The sequence below is a fragment of the Lissotriton vulgaris genome, chromosome 1_1, assembly GCF_964263255.1.
Source record: "Lissotriton vulgaris chromosome 1_1, aLisVul1.2, whole genome shotgun sequence".
Classification (NCBI taxonomy): domain Eukaryota; kingdom Metazoa; phylum Chordata; class Amphibia; order Caudata; family Salamandridae; genus Lissotriton; species Lissotriton vulgaris.
The window spans coordinates 673,450,507-673,470,389 of record NC_141685.1 but is presented as its reverse complement, the minus strand read 5'-3'; the positions used below and the strand labels follow the sequence as shown (position 1 = coordinate 673,470,389).

At 45.3% G+C, this 19,883-nt stretch overlaps 1 protein-coding gene across 1 annotated transcript in view; it reads right to left on the bottom strand.

Annotated features, from left to right (window-relative positions):
* DBT (dihydrolipoamide branched chain transacylase E2) overlaps positions 1 to 19,883 on the bottom strand; it is a 189,081-nt gene that overhangs the window by 109,274 nt on the left and 59,924 nt on the right. The window contains exons 2-3 of the mRNA XM_086954482.1: positions 894 to 1,011; positions 668 to 743 (exon numbers count right to left, since the gene is read on the bottom strand). Coding sequence (XP_086810608.1) covers positions 668 to 743; positions 894 to 1,011 — 194 coding nt within the window. The remainder of the gene's footprint in view (positions 1 to 667; positions 744 to 893; positions 1,012 to 19,883) is intronic.

Sequence of the window (19,883 nt, the reverse complement as noted above, 5' to 3'; positions counted from 1 at the left end):
CTTTTAAAGTTGTCCAGTGCTACATAGGACGCAAGCTATTGGAGACATAAAATTGGGGAGGAAGATCATCTTAAATACCGCTGCCCTTCTCACTGGGGAGATTGGGAATTGCCAGCACTGCCCATCTTCTTGGAACTCAGACATTGTTGATCAAAGGTTACAGTTAGGAAAGGTCGCTTGTTCAAGAGTTATTTTGAAACCTTGTTACTGAAATCCATCTGTCCTGATCGTGAAATACTTACCTTGTTAATTGGAGTAAAAGGAAAACAGACATGCATTTACAGGTTATGCTCCAAGTTGCAGGAACATATACTCCTTCCATAAAAATCTTTGTCTAGTTTCTTCTGCAATACAGCCAGAAGCTAAACACCTTACCCTTTAGCAAAATTCCATGGCCATCATAGAACCCTGGAAAGACTTTGAAACTGAATTTTTACTGGAGTAAAGACCCAACCATCCGTGTACTTGAAATGTGACACTATCGGAATATGCCCTGAAGAATTCTAAATTAAAAATGACTCAAAAGCCTTGCAGGTGTGTAAACCTGTTTATATTGCACATTTAGCACTCTCAGCTACTACAACCACCCCCAAAAAATACAACACATACATCATCTTTTGTCAACATTTAAATAATATACAAAGTCAAATGAAAATAAACAACTTACCATTCTTTCACAGTAACTTCTGTAATCCCTTCTCCAATATCCGAAAGTTTAAATTGAACAACCTGTCCACTGGCAACTGGAAAAACAGTGGAAATAAGAGATGATGCACTGGAGAAATGTTGGCTTACAAGAAGACAAAAAAATTAACAATGAAGCACAGAGCTGAAATCACAAATTTGCTGATCACACAATATAAGTGCACTAAAGAAAACAAAGCTGAATTTACCTGCAGTTGTCCTAAATAATCGATGCCGATGATTGAGCTTGAAGGTTGAGCGGTTTACCGGGTATACTGGTCTCACCAAATTAACTTTGCTACAAGATCGCAAATGGCGAACACAGATCTGGTGGAAAAACAGTGCATTGTGTTAATGGATAAACATACATCTAGAGGATAAAATCAAACTATTGTACTTTTGGTGCAGATCAACATGCAGATATAGCAGCCAGTGGACCATTCAAAGGTTTGAATCTTTTTCAATTTATTTTTTGTAGAATAACGAAGTACTGAAATGCTGCAAGATGAGGCATTAAAATCTTTTTATAAACAAATGACTGGCAAAAATATTTAACATTAACACCCTTCACATATTGTATACTTCCGAAGTTGCATCTTTGAGACACACTTCAATGTAACCAATTCAGACACAAACCCGTCCAAAAGCCATCAAAAGCATGCAGGGTTGAAGTCCGCAGCAACAGTTTAGTGAAGCGGACCTATTCTGCTCTTGCATATTTTCTAGACTATCCTGTGTTTTTTAGGTCTCGCCTGAGCCAGCGCATTCGCTGCTCTGGCTAGACTTTTAGTAAGGGCTTCAGAAAATGATACCACATGCATTTGGTGGTGGCCTAGAGCTTGCGGTTACACGTGCGGGCGCGCGCACCCTTACAGCCACAATCCCTTTCACTTTCACGGCAGCGTCAGTTCCACGACTGCGTGGCTTCTTTAACTTTTAGTGCGAGGAGGGCGCTTGTCTCTTCCTAATGTTTAGAGTCGTCACCACAGCAAGGTAAGAAGTCTGAGGCCAACCTTACAGGTTCCCATGTGGACCGATTCAGAGCTTGAAATAAAGTATTGAAGGAAAGATTCTCGTTTTCTGAGTATCTACTTCCTAGTGGAAGTAGCGCTGATATTACTAGCACTGCCCCGCCTCCTTTCTAGAGCAATTCACTTTACTACAACCCGAACACCAAAACCAGTCAACAACATTACTCCCCCTTCGCCTGCAGTCACGTCCAGATTTTTGGCTTCGTAATTCTTACCACTCCCCCCATCCCAAACTAGCCCGAAATTCCTAACGCAGGCAGCAAGGGCACTCCTGGACCAGGGTGTTCTAAGGATCAACACTTTTCACAGACCTCGCAGATCCTTTTTCTTGTGTTTGGGTGTCTTATACGGATTTTGTGTCTGCTACATATATTGCCCCTTTGTCTTGCGGAATTTTAGCGCCCTAGGCTACCTTATTAGCTGCTGCCAGGTTAACCTGTAGCTTTATCTGTGGAATTTGGGTGCTTTCTAATGCCACCAACTGCCACGTATTCTGCAGCTATATCCTCCGTATTTGAATGTAGTAAATTATGTCACCAACTGCCCAGTGTTTGTTAGTATTATCTCTTGACAGTGGGTGCCTTATGATGTGACATTATGGTATAAGCTTTTTTTTGCGGTTTATGGAGTTACTTGCTGCCAGATTTACGATTTAGTGTAAGAAGTAAAATGTTCTTACACAAGTATAGACCAGTTGGGATAGTAAATCGGACAATATATGACATTGTTTATGGTGTTACTACACAGCAGCCTCAGGGTAGTGAGATAATAAGCCAGGAATATAGTTTGGATTCATTGACAGGACCGGCCTGGGCTGCATCTTCCCGAACCTCCCACCCCCTCCCTAAGCAAGAAATGATTTTTGTATTTTGTTTGAGTTTTTTGTGTGTTTCTGTTGATGTGCACTGGGCAATGGACTGTGATTGTGCTGTATAACATAGATTGATGTTTTGCTGCCTCTGGTTACTTGTGTGCAACAAACGTTTTAATGCATGGTATTTATATTGGTACTGTACACAACAGAGCCATGTTCTTGAATTTTATGCAGACACCAATAGTTGAGTCACTGATTTAGTAAATGTCCTCCATAGCATTTCTGAAAGGGAGAAAGGCGCCTTTGAAGATAGTTGTCTCCAAAAGGTTCCTCAAAGAATAGTGTTTTTTAAAGTTGAATGGAACTTCAGCTACCACATCGTACAGCTGTAAAATCTGGGATTACTGGACAATAGTAGTAAACGTGTTTCTTGAAATCTGAGAATGCATAGTGCTGTTAACTAGAAGGCCAGGTTTTGTTAAAAGTATGAACCACTTCATCACTGTTAGTCTGATCTACCAGTGTCCTTTATAAACTCTGATCATAACTGAAAATATGTGATGGCTCATCAGTATGATCAGCTAGCCACCACTGTTTGCTTGAAGCTTCTTGCTCCACTTACCCCAGACTGTAGACACTCTGTGGGAGGTTCTGGTCTGAGGAAGCATGTTTGTGTCCCTGCGGTGTGATTCGTGAGTGACCCTCTGACATCCGGAATTAACTGTGCATCTTTGATGGGCAGAGCTACTTGCCACACACGATTAGTTTAATTCTTTTTCTCTGTTTGAGGCACGTCAATCTCTTATTAATACTTGAGGACACAAACGCAGCTCCCAAGTTTATTATGGAGCACTGTTGCAGCGCCGAGATGCCACCCAAGGATCCAGATACTATACTTTCACACTCTCGCCGTGTTGATGTATAAACCAAGGCATGGTGTACAATATCTAGAAACAGAGGGTGCTTGAGCCTTTATAAAGAGTTGTTCGGCTGATGTGCATTCATGGCATTGTCTTAATTGACTTTATACAACAATTTTAAAACAAGTGTTTAACAGCCTGACCAATGTATTATAGGTTATACTGCTCTAGTGCTGTGCATTCGAATTTGCATACACATTTCTAAATAAATATGTAGTCGGCCCTCGTCTAGTAATGATCGCACTATTAAAGACTATCCCTAAAGCATATCCGATTGCATTATGGTAAGCAATTGATCGCCATGTGCTGTTACAACAAAGTGTAATTTCAGCAAAGTCCAGTATTACTAATAAAAAAAAAAATCATACCTTTGCACAAAGATTCTTCCATTAGTATCACAAGTTGCATTGTCACGTAAATACTGTACTGGGGTGAAATTCTCAGAGCCATTGGGTTTCCAGTTTCGAGCATGAACTACAACTGAACCAATGGTATCAGAGGCCAGTATATATTTGCAGAATTATTAGCAATTACTATATCCGATGCCCAGCAGATTTTCAGAATTAAAGGAATTCTAGAGATGAGGTATTGGCATTGTAAATGACAATGCCTTTTATTTATGTGTTTTAAAAACCTGCAATCAGTGTATAAACACACACTTTGTACTTATAGTAGTAGTTGCTTACGAGAAGCGAAGCTTCAGTAACTGTGCCTGTTTTACTGCCAACCGTGCAGTTCGTAAGCAAGGACTATAAGTATAAAGTGCATATTTACACGCGCTTGCAGGCTTTTAAAACACATAAATAAAAGGCCTTGCCATTTACAATGCCAATAGCTCAAACTCTCACAAATGCTAGACCTATTGCATTGAAATAACTCTGTGCTTGGATTCACTTCACTAGAGCACACGCTGCATTCCCCTACACACAGTGCTGCTGTTGACACACCTCACTAAGCACTAAGAAGAGCCCCCGCATCCCCTCCCTGCTCCATTAAAGAGCTGTGCCCCTCCCTTTGTTGGCCTCGCTCTGCTTTCACTTACGCTCTTTTCTTTCTCGCCTGTTTCCTGAACAAGCATTTGTAATGCAATAGGTCTCGCATTTATGTGAGTTTGAGCTATTGACATTGCAAATAACAATGCCTTTTATTTTTGTTTTAGTTATTAAAACATAAGTACGAAAACAAAACTAAAAGCCATTGTCATTCACAATGCCAATAGCTCAAACTTGTGTAAATGCGAGACCTATTGGCTGTGCCAATGCTTGTTCATCTAGTGAGCTGGAATAACACACAAACCCACTGGAGGTGCTCCATATTGTTTTGGGTCAATTTTCTGAGCAACAGTGGCTCAACCCAGGTAATAGGATAGGGTGTTTATACAGCAGGAATACAGCTATGTGTTTCACGTACACCTTTGGACAGACTACTCACCTGCACTCGGGAATAAAATGGTTCATCCAGTCCCAAAAACTGGAGGGCCCGTGCCTCCATGACTTAATCGATCAATCAATCAATCAATCAAGGGTTGGTAAAGAGCTCTACTCATCCGAGAGGGTCTCAAGGCGCTGAGGGAGGTCTTGAGAGCCCGTCTGAAGGCATAAACAACATGTTTGTATATGGGTTTTCGGGTTCACATGTTATCTGGGGACAGAGGGGTGCAGTTGTCACCACTGTCTAAGCTAAACAAAAAAGCAGACCCTTACTGCAAGTTGGCTATGCCAATCCCAAATACACAAGTCTGCACCTACACTATTCCTGCCCCAGTCCTTAAAAACCTGTAGTAGAGGGAGGAGCTACGACACCAACCAAGATGGCCGCATAGTCTCCCGGCTCCGCTGACCTCCGTCCTTCGATCTATTATCCTGTTGCTTATCCTGGTTACCTGCACCGGATCCGTGTGTGTGATCCGACCTGCTCTCCAGTGGTGCAATCCTGGAGTTTCTCCGCCGTTGTGGAGCGGAGTTACGTCTATGGTCGCTTGAGGCCTAACCCAGCAGGGACGCCGGGGTCTCGAGTGCGGGCTCTGCCGGGTCCGAGTTGAATAACAACGGACTGCTGAATGTGGTCGGGTCCGCTCTCTGGAACACTCAGACTTTTTGATTGGTCTGCTACCACCAGCTGCCTGGTTCCCTACAGTAGATGAGGTGACGAGTGACGCACGGTGCTGTGTCGCGGGGGTCCCTGACTGGGGGTTCGGCATTCGCATCGTCGATCCCCCCGGGTCGGTGCCTCGCTGCATATTACTGCTTGCTAACCGTCAGTCCCTCATGGCTTACTCCTGCTCCGCCTAATTTTGCCCCGGAGAAGGCGCCTCTCCGTGGGGACCACCATGTTGGAGGAAGAAAGGCATCTAGCGGAGCAGGCTCGAACTGACCTGTCACTGCGAACGGTGCTGGAGGCACTCATGGCACTTAAGGGGACCATTGAAATCCAGACTTGCAGTTTGTTGTCTGCGACGGTTGGCCTCACAGGCCTGAGAGCAGATCCTGACTCGACACCCGCGCCCCGGCAGCCAGCCTGCATTTCAATAGATGTTTCGGAGACGTATTTTGACCCGGCGCTGGAAGCAGGGTTCGCCCCTATTGTATTGGATCTACCTGACTGTACTGTGCCCGATCACCCAATGGAGCCGTTGGAACCCCCGATTGAGTATCCCTTGGAACATTTACATGTCGTTCCCATTCTGGAACTTTCTACTTTTTATCTTTTGCTGTTTCGGACCGTGTCGACTCCCCTCCCCTCCCCTGTCGGTCTTTCAAGATGGCGGATGGGGTAAAGCTTGGCCTCGGAGACAGGGAGGGGCAACATTGGCACCAACCATCTACATTGAGAACTGCCGTTCTTTTCTCATCTGTTTACTCCTGTTCTGTAGACTCTTGCAGTAATTTGTGGAAAGGGCTTTCTTTAATTGACGACTTTAGTGAATTTGATCGACAGGGCCAGTGTTGAGATTGTTATCTGGGTCTCTCATTGTGGCACTAGGTTTAACGGGATTGTTTTCTTGACCTAACGGAGTCCGGGGCGGGGCTGGCTACAACGAGGGAAGGAGACCGGGAGTCCGAAGAAATATGCCCTCCTCCAATTTCCCTCACCGAGTGGGGTTCTTTGCCTTTTCTTTCTTTCCCTTCTTCTATATTTCGGGTTCTGATTACTGGGCGACAGGCACGCTGCGAGGGGGGTGGCCGTAGTCATCAGCAGGGGTGCAGGGTGGGGGGGTGTGGGGATGGGTGTTTGTTTTTATTTTTGTTCTATGGCCTCTTTTCTACCTTCTCTTCCCTTGTCCTTTCCTCTTTTTCCTTTTCCGGGTTAGTGTAGTGGGTTCGGATTTCTTACATCCTTGTTTCTATATCTGTACCTTGACTTTTCTGAGGTTTTGGTGCTCTGGGGCGGACAATAATGATGGAGTAGATGAATAATAATGTGCTAGTTTATCCTGATGTCGTATGTCTTAACTCCGTTGACTTATTTTATAGCGAGTTTATTTTGGACATGTTGTTTCTTTGCTCGCCCCCCCCTTTGTGATCCGAGACACTGTGCGACGCCTGACTCTTTCTACTTATTATTTTAAAAATGAAAACCTCCTATCCTGTGTCTAAATTGAACTACCTTTGCAACCGATGCGCTTTGTGAATGGAGATCCTATGCTCCCCAGGGAGGCGGGTTTGAAGTTCGCTGGTAATAACGTACTAAAATGCTTAGCGGCCAGCCCTGGGGGTTGTAGGCCCTTGTATGTATTTGATTGCAAATGTTAAATAAAGGTTTTCAAATAAAAAAAATAAAAAAATAAGATAAAAACCTGTAGTACCTGTGGGAGGGTGATCAACATTTTCTTCTGTCGAAGGTGTGCTTCCCCTCAAATGATTGAAACACACTCATTCTCTATTTTTCGGTACCCTGACCTTCTCCATTACAAACAGGTGCAGATTTTGTTTAAGCCGAATACACATTCTGACTGACCGAGGACTCTAAGCACAGAAGCCTGCCATACCCGGTGAGCAGCAACAACAAGATGCTTGTCCAGAATTAGAGGAGTCCCAGATATTTCAATGCAGCAGACCACCTGCTTGGCAATGGGGTACTATTTTAGCCACCAGAGGAACACATGTACTTGCCCCTTCAGCTTGAAATGGGTTCATCATCGTTATTTGAACACCAAAAATAAATGCACACATGTTTAGGAGAAAAGGACAGCCTGCTTGCCTGGGATCTGGATCGTTGCAACCTGAAATCACTTAGGGACAAGGTCATTACAGCCCAGCTGCCCATGACAACAGCGAGAATCAAGAGCATCCTTTGGGTCGAAAGTTGCACTAACACCTACTATTATTGAGCTAGGTGACCATGTGCAGTCCCAGGCATATCCCTCAGAGGACCCTTTATTGCCAGTCCCAGATATATACCTCAAATACCCCTTTATTCCCAAGCTTCTGATCCCAGAATGATGTGGAGTGGGGGGGGATGAGGTGAGGGGTGAGGTGTGGGGGGAGGGGCGATTGACGGGTGGGTCAAGAATATAGTCTCCTAGCATGGATCCAGAATTGTTAAGTCACCCTCATTCCGGAACTACTGGAATGATATTCCCCGACTTTACAGTTCTGCCTGTATACTTAAGATCAGGGCAAAATCTAAAGGGCCATAGTCTGGTTGGTGCTTTAACTCCGTTCGGTGCCCCAGCACTTGAAAAGCAAGACTCTGAGCTATAGGTTTGAAGATACAACCCTTGAAAGAAGAAGGCAACGTGGTAGCGTGTGCTGGTTCACTAGTACCTCTGAAACAAATGTAGTGAACAATAGCGCATTAATAACTATTATGTTCTGTAGCACGTTAGTCACCTGATTGGCAAGAATTCTTTAGAAGATTTTGGTATCGTTACTTAACAGAGACTGGTGGAAAGGCAAGCACTCAGGCCTATCCATCTCTGTTTGGGAAGGGTAACATTCACCTGGGTCCATGAAAATGAAGGAAGGGCACCCTTCATTATTCACAGATTTCCATCATGATGGACACCAGGATATTTAAAGTACAGTTAGAAAATCCGAATGAAATGGAATGTTCTTCTGGTGCTTTCCTATAACATTAGGTTTGCAATACCTCAAACTACTCCTCAATGGAGAAGATGTAGGAAGGTGGATATCTGACTATGACCCCAAATTTTTGCCTGGTGTTTTACTGGTTTTTCGACTTAGTTGACCTGGGGCACTGCTATTCAGGACCCCAGGCCCACTGCTCTCTCTGTAAAATGGATTCCATGTACTCTAGGTACATATCTAATTGGATACTGAGTCACCGTATCAGTCCCTGTACAGTGTACCTTAGGTACCCAGGGCATAGGTGCACCCAGGGCCTACCAGGGGCTGCAGCATGTATTATGCCACCCCTGGCTGGCCTTCCAAATCTGACACAACTGGCTGATCAATCAGCTGGGGCAAGGTGGTGTAATCACCCTTTGCTTTAGATATAGTATCCCTATATCTAAACCTAAAATGGACACATACCCTCCTATCAGTCACTCCTATGGCAGGCCTTATCAATCCTGAAGGCAGAGTGCTTGGAATTATGAGAGATGGTGCTCTAGCATGAGCTGAGCCTGTCTGCAGCTTTCGGAACCAAGTCCTTTAGCTGTTTCCATGATAACGCTATACCATATACTCTTAAGTGCATTATAATCCTCGTGGTTATTGCCAACTTTGGTATAGCATTATCAAAACATGTCGAGTAAGGTGTCATACGAATTGGAATACTACCCCCTCGCCAATTCTGGCGACGGGGGTAGCATTCCACCCTTCTAGAGGGATACGACATGTATGTAACTGTGAAACCCGGTTAAAGTTAACTCGAGCCTCAGCATCACAAAATGGATGCTGCCACCACAGACACAAGTCTGACCTCCTGCTGCTGGGAGTCCTTCCAGGGAGGGAGGCTTGGACAAAGGGTTTCCAGCCTTGGGAGGTTCTAGCAGCACCCCAGACAGGATTTTGTGTATTAGGTAGGACAGGGCTGAAAGGAATGAGACATGCCTGGGGCACACAAGGTGTCCCTGTGCCTACACCGGTCTAAACCAGTTCCTGGGGCACTCCAGCCCCAGAGCTGGCGCAAGACCGGACAAAGGATAGGGGGTGTAACCACCCCCCTTCCTGGTCCCACCCAGAGGAGGGACCTAGTCTTAGTGCAGCCCCCTTTAGCCGGATAAAGGTAGGAGCTGGTCCCATTCCAAATTAGATTATCCTGAACAACTTTACAAGAAGAAACTCTGGACTTCGACGTTCTGCTCCACAGAAGACTGAGGAAATCTCCCTTGTGGGCAAGGAGTGTCCACCCTCCACAAGCAGGCACCATCAGCGTACAGCGGCTTCCCTTTGCCGTCTTCCTGCAAGGATCCAGACTTCAGAGCCCGACGAGACCCATATTCCCAGACCTCTCCGACCTCTACCTACATCTGCAGCACAGCTGAGATCCGTGGGTGCGACGAGACAATGGGACCGGCCATCTTGAAAGAAGCAGCACTTCGCTCCAGCACGACTTCAGAGGTATCCTCGTCCAAGTGCTTTGGGGACTGAGAAGCCCCGACCCCGAGCAGCTCCTGCACCGAAGACCAGCCCTCCAGCATCCACGAGATCTGTGTGGGGGCCCTTCTGCCTGTTTGCTGCTTGACGTGTTGTCTGGTCACTTGCCGGCTGGATAGTGGCCTCCTAGATGACGAACTGCGAAATCTTCACTGCTGGTCTGGTTGCTCCAGACTGGCCCTTGCTCCCTTCCAAAAGAGGAACACCCCGGACCCTCCTGGTCCACTCCAGACGCCGTTTCCACTCACCGCGTGGGTTGCCTTTGCCAAGGCCTGTTGACTCCGAATCCGAAGCCGACACCGCCGACAGCGAGAGCCTGCGTGGGACAGCTCGTGCCTCCATCCTGGTCGTCGAAGACACCCCCTGGTCCACGTGGCTGCAGAGACAAGCGTCCACCTTCACCTGATCGCGACGACGACAACTGGTTCCACTCCAGTCACTGGCTAGTGACTTTGAACATTGTCCCCTCTGCTTTCAGGTTCTTCTCTTCACTGATCCACCCTTGGATCACACCGGACATCTTCCTCCTGACCGCCTGCAGCATCTTTTCCTCCAGGCTCCATAGACTTCAACGCCGGAACCCGACACGGCACCTATGCACCCGCAGCCTGTAGGTGAGGTAACACGAGCATTTCGGTGCTCAAGGGTAGCTCGACTCTCCTAGTGTCCAGTTCCACAGTCGTTTTGGTCCTATCTAGTCAGGGACGTCCGTACTCACCTTTTTCCTAAACTGTACTGTCCATAGACGTTTGTACGCATCTCACGTGCGAGTTGACACTCTGCACACGCGTTCCGTGGGCCTCCTAGTACTTACCTCAAGTTAGTATAGCGTGGTCCCAGCGATCCTACAGCCTCTGGACAGCTCCATTCCTATTATCGACTTTCACATTCCACTTACTTAGTATATGGTTTGCCGTGCCCCTAGGGCACCATTGTAAATCGTGCAACTTAAACGTATTTTTCCTAAGAGGTTGTCATGTGCTTAGCCCTCTGACCTCATAAAGAGTTCAGAGGTGTATGTTAGTTAATAAATACTTGTTTATTTTCATAACAACCTGTGTGGTGTCCTTTCACTTGGTATTCAAGGGGTTATATGTTGTAAAACAGCTGGCTTCACATGCCAAAAGAGTTTAGCCTAAGACTGCTTTGTCCATGCTACCATTAGGATAGCTGGTCTATAAGGTTGACTTACAACCAATCACCATAAGGGTTGTTTTGGACTGATACAAAGTGATCACTAGAACTAGTGAGCATCATATATCAGGCCAACTTCTCACAGAAGAGATTCTAGAAATGCAGCCTTTTGACCCAAAAGTCACTTCAAATCAATTTTGGACAGATCACTCAACCAGAATATTGAGTTTGTTTTTTTAACATTTCTTTATCCAGTTCTCTTTGAGATTCAGCGCACAATAAAAAGCAACAATTGTCACTGTGTGTGAAGGAGGTGTGACTGCAACTATGTAGTGACAATATTATTATCAATGCAAATTAGATCATGCCAGGCATACATTCAGCCATAATTTTTCTGGTCAGTGTGTTTACCGAAAGAAACAATTGTTTCTGCAGTTATGGAACATTAATTATTAACCGATGTAACAGCGACACTCCTATAGTACGCAACATAACTGACAAACATTAAAACAAGGAATGCAGAGGAAGGAGGTAACCAATGGTAAAGGGAAAGAAACAACGGTGCGGTGGAAAACAGGTCACCGGTACCCAGATGAATACCTGTCCTAGTTCCACTATCACCTGACCCACTAAATGATGTAACTCATTCTTCAGACTATTTTCCGGGGCAGGCGCCGCCAGTTTTTTCCTATCGGCTGATGGACTGCATAAGTGCCTTAAAGCCAGTTTTCTACAAAGTTTGTTCAGTCATCACTGGATACATCCCCAATTCATCATGTCTAACCTCCCACTTGAGCAGATGCTCAGAACACTGACGCAGTTTTTTTTCAGTTTTTTTTTCTAAATGTTTTTATTTTCCATACAACAGTATAACAGATTGCAACGTCCTCTCTGCCCATTAAACAGTCCTCCTTAGGTAAATAATGACATATGAATGTTAGGGAGAAGTATAAGAGTGGCATGCAGCAACAGATTAAAATCCATACATGTAACTCCAGTCCCAATATCAGATGTTGAAAAATGAGTCTTCCGAATTAGAACTTGACAGAGCCAGCATCCCACTGATGCACATTCCTTTTGATCCAAGCCAAAATTCATTGCCTATTGGATTTTTGAAGGTATCCTTACTCGCCACATATAGAAGTAGTAAATGAGACAGCGAATTACAGTATCATTTTAGCAAATATACTGATATTTATAAGGAAATGTGTCACCTTTGGCATAAAATATCATATTTCACATAACTTCCAAAATCAGCCTCCGCTTGCCAGCACTATTAGACAACTGATGTGTCACATTAAAAGACAGACCATCATTTAAATGTTGATCTATCATCCCTTTTTAAGTCACTTTCAATGGCTATTTTCACTGCAACCCTCCATGTGCACAATCTTCTACCATTCAATTCTCGACTCCCACCCTTTCAAATTTTCCAAACTCACATTGATAACTTATTTGCAAGTGACCAGCCTATGCAAACCCTTTGTAAAAGTGTCCCTTGTGCACCCTGCCATTGTGGTGTGCTTGCTGGGGCGTTTCCGAGACAAGCGCCCAAGAAAGTTAGGAATAGATTTCTTGACCTTATCCTGGCTACACAGCAGATAGCTATGTCGTGAGAAGCAGCTGTGTGGCCTAATGTTGAGACATAGGTCAGGAATGTAACACTGTGGGCCAGGGCAGAAGAGAGAGCTCTGCAACAGGAGGAGACGCAGGGTGTTCGCTGGAGACCCAGAGCGGACCTTTGGTCTGAAATGGTGGATGAATGGAAGCACCCATAGGACTCACTGTCCGGCAATGTAGACTGATAGGGACATGCTGACAGTTGGGCCTGTAGTGCCGTGGGAAGTTGGGGCAATGCCGCACACACTGCTTACCCCCATTTTGACAGGACCTTGCCCCCCCACCCCTCCCATCCCCCCCATTTCCTCTCAGATTCACCCCACCCTCTACTTTTACTCATATGAGACTATCCTGTTCTCAGAACAGGCGTTGAATGGTTTGGCTTTTGTTTATTTTTGAGTTCTTTAATGTTTAACAGGTTTTCTGATGCTACTGCTTAGCTGCTTGAACTTTGTTACCGACTGGTTGCGTACAAAAACTTTATACAAAAGTAAGGATTGACTCATGCTTGAACGTATTGTGTATATATATGTTTATGATAAATGGCAATACTTTTTTTTTAAATGTCTCTTACGGGGGTCTTAAAAACCCTACCTCAGACCCTGCTCGTCAACGCCAAAACCAATCAACTTGACAAAGACTCCAGCAAATCCAAAAACCAGAATCTAGACACTAAGCCCCGCACTTCAGCTTACACTTGGTCAGCAGACACCACCAACACTTAGGAGGTCTAGGCATGGTCACTGTGGAAAAGGCACATAAGCAGTGGCCCTAAAGAGAACAGACAGCAATTTGGAGCAACTGGTATAAAAGGGGTAGTAGTGCATAGTGCTGGGATGGCATGTACATATTGTTGGGCAGGATATTCCATTATGAGTTTAAGTCACAGTAATGAGTCTGGTACAGTTATATCGGACAGCCTCTTCCTTAAGACATGGGTCACAAGTATTTCCTTTTCAGTTTCCCATATTAAATACAAAGTTATATATTTTTTTTAAATGTGTAGATTTCTTCACTCTAATTCGTCACAATGTAACCAGACATTATTTTAACAAATGGTAAGGTTTATTCCATATACCTTTCAACTCCATGTTGTGTTTTGTTTACAAAAGCAGATTTTAGTTACAATTTGTTTCATATTGTCAAGCAACATTTGTACACCAACATCCCTCAATTTCAGTCAGGTGAAGGACTGTGTTAACAGCTTCTCAAAGGCTGAAATGCACTGCGACTCAGAGTTGTGCAACATGGATGAGATTAAAATACATCAATATAGGATAACTTTCACTACTTGGGACTGTTTATGGGTTATCACATTAAGATTTTTAAATGATGGCTATGATCAAGTAATAAATGCACAACTACACTATTTGGAAGTATACATTTCACTGTACAAATAAGATTATCAATAACTCTTATTATTGTTCCCCTTCTGAGACATTCACAATATTTAAGCACACATTGGGATGCTTTCTAAACCACAGATGAAAAACAATGGTCAAATGCAGGAGCACATCTGGCCACCCATGCGTGTGTGGACCAGTTTCTTCTGACATTGGTAGAGCTCACCCCTGCCTTTTACCCATAGTAGTCAGTTACCCTAGATCCTCATTTGGCTCAGAGTGTTGCTGTCTCCCTCGTGTGCTTCTCCTCCTGCAACAGTATTGTCCTCTCCATTGTTTTCCTACCCCACTCACCACATGCATTCGTGGTAAGGCATGCATACAGATTGAGGTGACCACCAACAGTGGCCGTGTCATTCGTATTTAGGCCTCGCCTAGGCAGTGCTTGAGCTGTCTCTTCGAGACATGCTGTATTCGGGATATGGGCATAAAGCTCTGTCCACTTTCAACTCATCTTTTTAATTGGCTCCTGTCCTTTGTAAATGGTGGCTTTTCATTGGTCAATAGGCCAGGGCCGGCTCTAGGCTCATGGTGGCCCTGTGCAGGGAGCGTAGGTGGAGGCCCCGGGAACTTTGCCATTAACCAAGGCGTATCTCGCTGCTCGTATGTCACCCTTCAACTCAACAAGCACGGCTAGTGCATATAAAAGGCAGCCAGAAACAAAAACTCACGCAAACAACCACAAATTTGCGTGCTCACGAACGCACAAATGTGCATGCACGCACACACGCACTCACACACAACAGGAACACACACACACGTTGAGGAGCACACAGACGCATGCATTTGTGAGTTCTCGGTTATGCACAGGCACACACTCGAATGTGCATACACACGCGTGTCGTGAACATGCATAATGCAGACAAACCATTCAGTATTGACTACGCTGCGCATCTGAAACATGTTGTTAACACTCACATAACTAGGCAGCTCAACTGGAAAGACAGGCGATTACATTATAAATATTTTGTGAGCAGTCTTGTCTCAGAGACAGTCAGACTCTCACCATTCCAAATTTGAAGGGTCGGACTTGGGGAAGAGTCGAGATAGTGCCGGAGTCGGACAGGTGTTCTCTGTCTGATGATCGGGTGGCGACGTTAATTGTTCTTTATTCTCAATCTCACACAATGACGACGCACCGCTCACTCGCGTCACGCACTCTCCCTGTCCAGGGGCTCAAATGTTTGTCGGAGGCCATACCTACTTCTCCCAGGCTCCACCCACTTCCTCCACTAGCTCCACCCACTTGGTCTATTGGCTTCACCCACATCCTCAACTCTCACTGCTAAAAGTTAAATGTAATACCCAATCTGAATTTCAGCAAGGGAGCCTTCCTCATAAGCAAATGCAACGATACATGTAATTTTACTGAAAGTAATGAACAATGAAGTAGTGATGTCTGAGTTTTTCAAAACTGTTTCTGAAGCTCACTTGGATTACACCATAAAGAAGAATGCATGGGGGCGTACTTGCCTGCAAACAATTAAATATCTTCAGATTTGTGAGTTTGAAAGTTGCCTCTAACAAGTGTTCTATCATTAAAGAGTTGAGCAGGCTTGTCAGTCACACTGGGACTGGCACTTTGGAAATGCCTGATCTGCTAGTACAGCACTGTGTTTAAAAGCAGGAGTGCATTTACTAAATCTATGGGCAACAATTTGTTTCTGGTACAGTCTTTTAAAAAAGCAATAGTTATGATGGTAAAAGGCTAGTGCAAAGCCAGAGTAAGCCCAGGCAGTGCTCTCCTCTAAGGTTCTTATGAAACGGTAGTACAAAATATACTGTTAGCACCTGTTTTTTTTCACTCCCTACGATAGCCCACAAGTACCTTTCTTTCAAAATGATTTGCAAGGATTTGGATATTGTGATCTGGCGAACATAAAGGTTTCCACGTTCTAACAACCATGGGAATAAAGTCAAAGCTGTAGGTTGAGAAACAACAATCTATCTATATATCTAGGAAGAGGGAGCCACTGCCATTCTTTATGGATATTCTGCCTCTGGGATGGTGTATTCAAACTTCAGATTAAAAATCTTTTTTTTAAAAGTGACATACATAATCCGTGCCAGTTTGGACAAAAACATGTTGCCATAGTCAATATAATGACTTGCAGAAAAAACGACCAGGCTGATGGGAGGGCCACACCATTTCCATCAACATCACTTTCACATAAAAACTAAATGAGTCAGCAGCACTTGATTACTCAAAATGCTGTCACGCTATGGTGTTCTGAGAATGACAAGCATGTAATAAAAGAGAAAGGGAAAGGCTTTGACGGAAAATGAAAAATATAAGGAAGCATCAAGATGGAGCATGTAGGACACAGAAAGCTATTAAGAAAGAGAGGGAAAACAAGAAGCTATAAAGAGAGAGCGAAAACAGAGTCAGAGGGGCGGGGAATGATAGTGAAAAAAGTGTGGGAGAGAGAAAGACAAAGAGAGACCACTTAATTGCATTAATGGTATTTTCGTGCAGTGTATTTCTAGAAGAGGAAGTGCCTGATTAAGAACAGGAAATACCAGTACATTATGACATTGTAATAGTATTTACCCTATGGCTTCAAATCACGTTAATAACAGGTATTACTTTAACATGAAAATATTAACTTGTTAAATTGCAGAATCACAAAAGGCTGTGACACCCGCCAGGCCTCAAGTTGTGCCCCTCTGGATGCTGACATGTCTCTACCGCACACTTGCAATTCTCTAAATTATCTTCACAGATTGTACGACCTTCCCGTGGCTTCAGGAGTGGAGCCAAGTATGAAAAGAGACCTTACAATTAGGACTGGATGTGTTTTCACGTCGCTGCAAACGTCTTATGTTAAAAAAACGACTTCCTGCTCGTCTTGTAAAGATAACGCTCTCTTCACCATCCCGCCGCAAATGTATTATATTTAACAGTAAGGGTTGGTTAGTGGCTATGTAGACAATTAAAATCATAGCAAAACGTGGCGATCTGAAAACAAATCTGCACACGCTGCCTACCGCACACAGAACGAAATACTCAAGATTCCAGCCGGGGCAGGGCCTTACCTTAACTGCTTCTCGGCCCTTAAATTAGGTTCAGACATACTACGAAAGCCAAAGACTCCATCAAACCAACGTCTAGCCTATTTTTCCCTTTTTTCCATGATGCTGCGTAAGACCGTGTGTAGAACTTGCAAATGTGAATATTATAATGTGTATGATCGACGCCTGCAGCCCGCTACTAGGCCAGGGCAGGCGCTGCAGTAGTGAATGATGGAATCTTGTAGCGCCGCCACCACGCTCCAAAAGATAACAAGCATTAGAAATGCAATAGGTCTCGCAGCATTAGAGTTAGTGCTTTTAGAATTGTTAATGGTTTTTTTTGTAAATCTTTAGCATGAGGTTGAGGGTGAGTGAGGGTGAGTGAGGGTGAGTGAGGGTGAGTGAGGGTGAGTGAGGGTGAGGGTGAGTGAGGGTGAGGGTGAGTGAGGGTGAGGGTGAGTGAGGGTGGGTGGGTGAGTGAGGGTGAGTGAGGGTGAGGGTGGGTGAGGGTGGGTGAGGGTGAGTGTGGGTGAGGGTGAGTGAGGGTGAGGGGTTGAGGGTGAGTGAGGGTGAGGGTGAGTGAGGGTGAGTGAGGGTGAGTGTGAGTGAGTGTGAGTGAGTGTGAGTGAGGGGTTGAGGGTGAGTGAGGGTGAGTGAGGGTGAGGGGTTGAGGGTGAGTGAGGATGAGTGAGAGTGAGGGTGAGTGAGGGGTTGAGGGTGAGGGGTTGAGGGTGAGGGGTTGAGGGTGAGTGAGGGTGAGGGGTTGAGGGTGAGTGAGGGTGAGGTGTTGAGGGTGAGTGAGGGTGAGGTGTTGAGGGTGAGTGAGGGTGAGGGTGAGGGGTTGAGGGTGAGTGAGGGTGAGGGTAGGTGAGGGTAGGTGAGGGGTTGAGGGTGAGTGAGGGTGAGTGAGGGGTTGAGGGTGAGTGAGGGTGAGTGAGGGGTTGAGGGTGAGTGAGGGTGAGGGTGAGTGAGGGTGAGTGTGGGTGAGGGTGAGTGTGGGTGAGGGTGAGTGTGTGAAGGACTGGGTTCTTTTGGACCCAGCGGTGCCAGGGCACAACACCTGAAACCTTCGTGGGTAACCTGCTCCGGCGTACAAGTCACAGAGACACGGGACACTTCCTTCGGCGTCAAAGATTCAAGGTTTATTTGCTGCAGGGAACACAGAAGTCACAGGAAGTACATCGAGTGTAGTTCGGGGAGACTGCTTCAAATTGGTTCTGTGGATCGCTCCTTTTATACAGTTTTTACCCATAGGATAACATTGAACACAAAAGTTTACAACCCGGTTCCCACAATTAGCTCCCAGAGGGGTCGCTTTGGTCACTTTGAAACACACAAGGTCCGGGACATAAGTGCGGAAACATTTGGCGGTTCCCAACTGTAAAAACCCATCTTCCCACCATTAGCAAATTCCAATCAGCAGTAAAGTAGATCGAAAATAGGAACAAAGACAGGTGCAGAGGAAGACGGGGACAGTGGGGAGATCGGAAAGGGTGTAAAAGGGGAGGTATCGAGAAACACGAGATACAGGCATCAAAGGGATGTGCCTAATGAGATGCACGGCTGAGACAATAAGTCCGTGCGGCAAGATGAGCCTCGAGCGGCGCCATCTGCCTTACAGCAGCAACCCCCTTGTCATAAAGACACTTTCAAAGAACACGTGTCTTCCGCCAATATCTTGGGAGTCCCAGGGTCGCGAAGCGGACAGCGTCCGTTCGCTGGCTACTTGAGGGCAAGAGACAAAATGGATGCCGTATCTAAGATGGAACCCGTGGGTACAGATGAAAAACCCACATAACAAACGAACGGTTTAAGTTAGCACAGCGAAACTGAGCACACTTACTAAACTCGTCATTTGCGGTTCATAGATACCAGACTCGACCATATTCGTGCGAGTCGAAAACACCACTTACAATTGTCACGGAACCTCAGACGCTCCTTTTGCCCTCATGTAGGCAAGCACTAGTCGGAATCATATTCGATATTCATCAGACCATCGAGATGTTGTTGTAGCATAGCTCTGCCCAACCGAGTCCCCTTGGTAACAGATGGTTGTCTCATACACGTTGTAGCACAGAGGCCACATAAGGCAGGACCACACTGCACGCAAAGGCAACACGTGAACAGGAACACTACCACAACCCCGATGATCATCAGAATCTTCCAACCCCAAGTCGACATCAGGCCCCAAAACCATCCAAGTAGCGTCCAATCCCCTACATCCACGTGTATGGATTCGGAGATCTTATGCAACTTCGAGATGGCTTGATAGACAGTAGGAGCATTATCTGGAATGAAAATGCAGCAGCTCGAATGGATCACTTTACATACCCCACCGCGATCTGCTAAGACGACATCTAAAACCATACGGTTTTGTAACGTCATAAGTCTCTCCGCCTGAAGTTCTGTGGTGATATTACCAAGGGCACTGGCAGTAATATTAGCTGTCGATTCTACCACTCGAGTCAACTGTCTCAGGTTCCTACTATTAACCATAGGTCCCCAAAACGGGAGGAAACCCTTGAAAAAGTCTCCTGCCTCTTGACCGGCAGTATCCTCTTCGCTAATTACGCCTCGTACAACTCTAGTCTTATGATAATCGGCATCTACAGTGAACGTCGGAGGCAACAGATTTGCAATGAAACATGAGCCCATGAAGTCTGCGGGCAACCATGTGTATGCACGATCATAACAGATAAAGT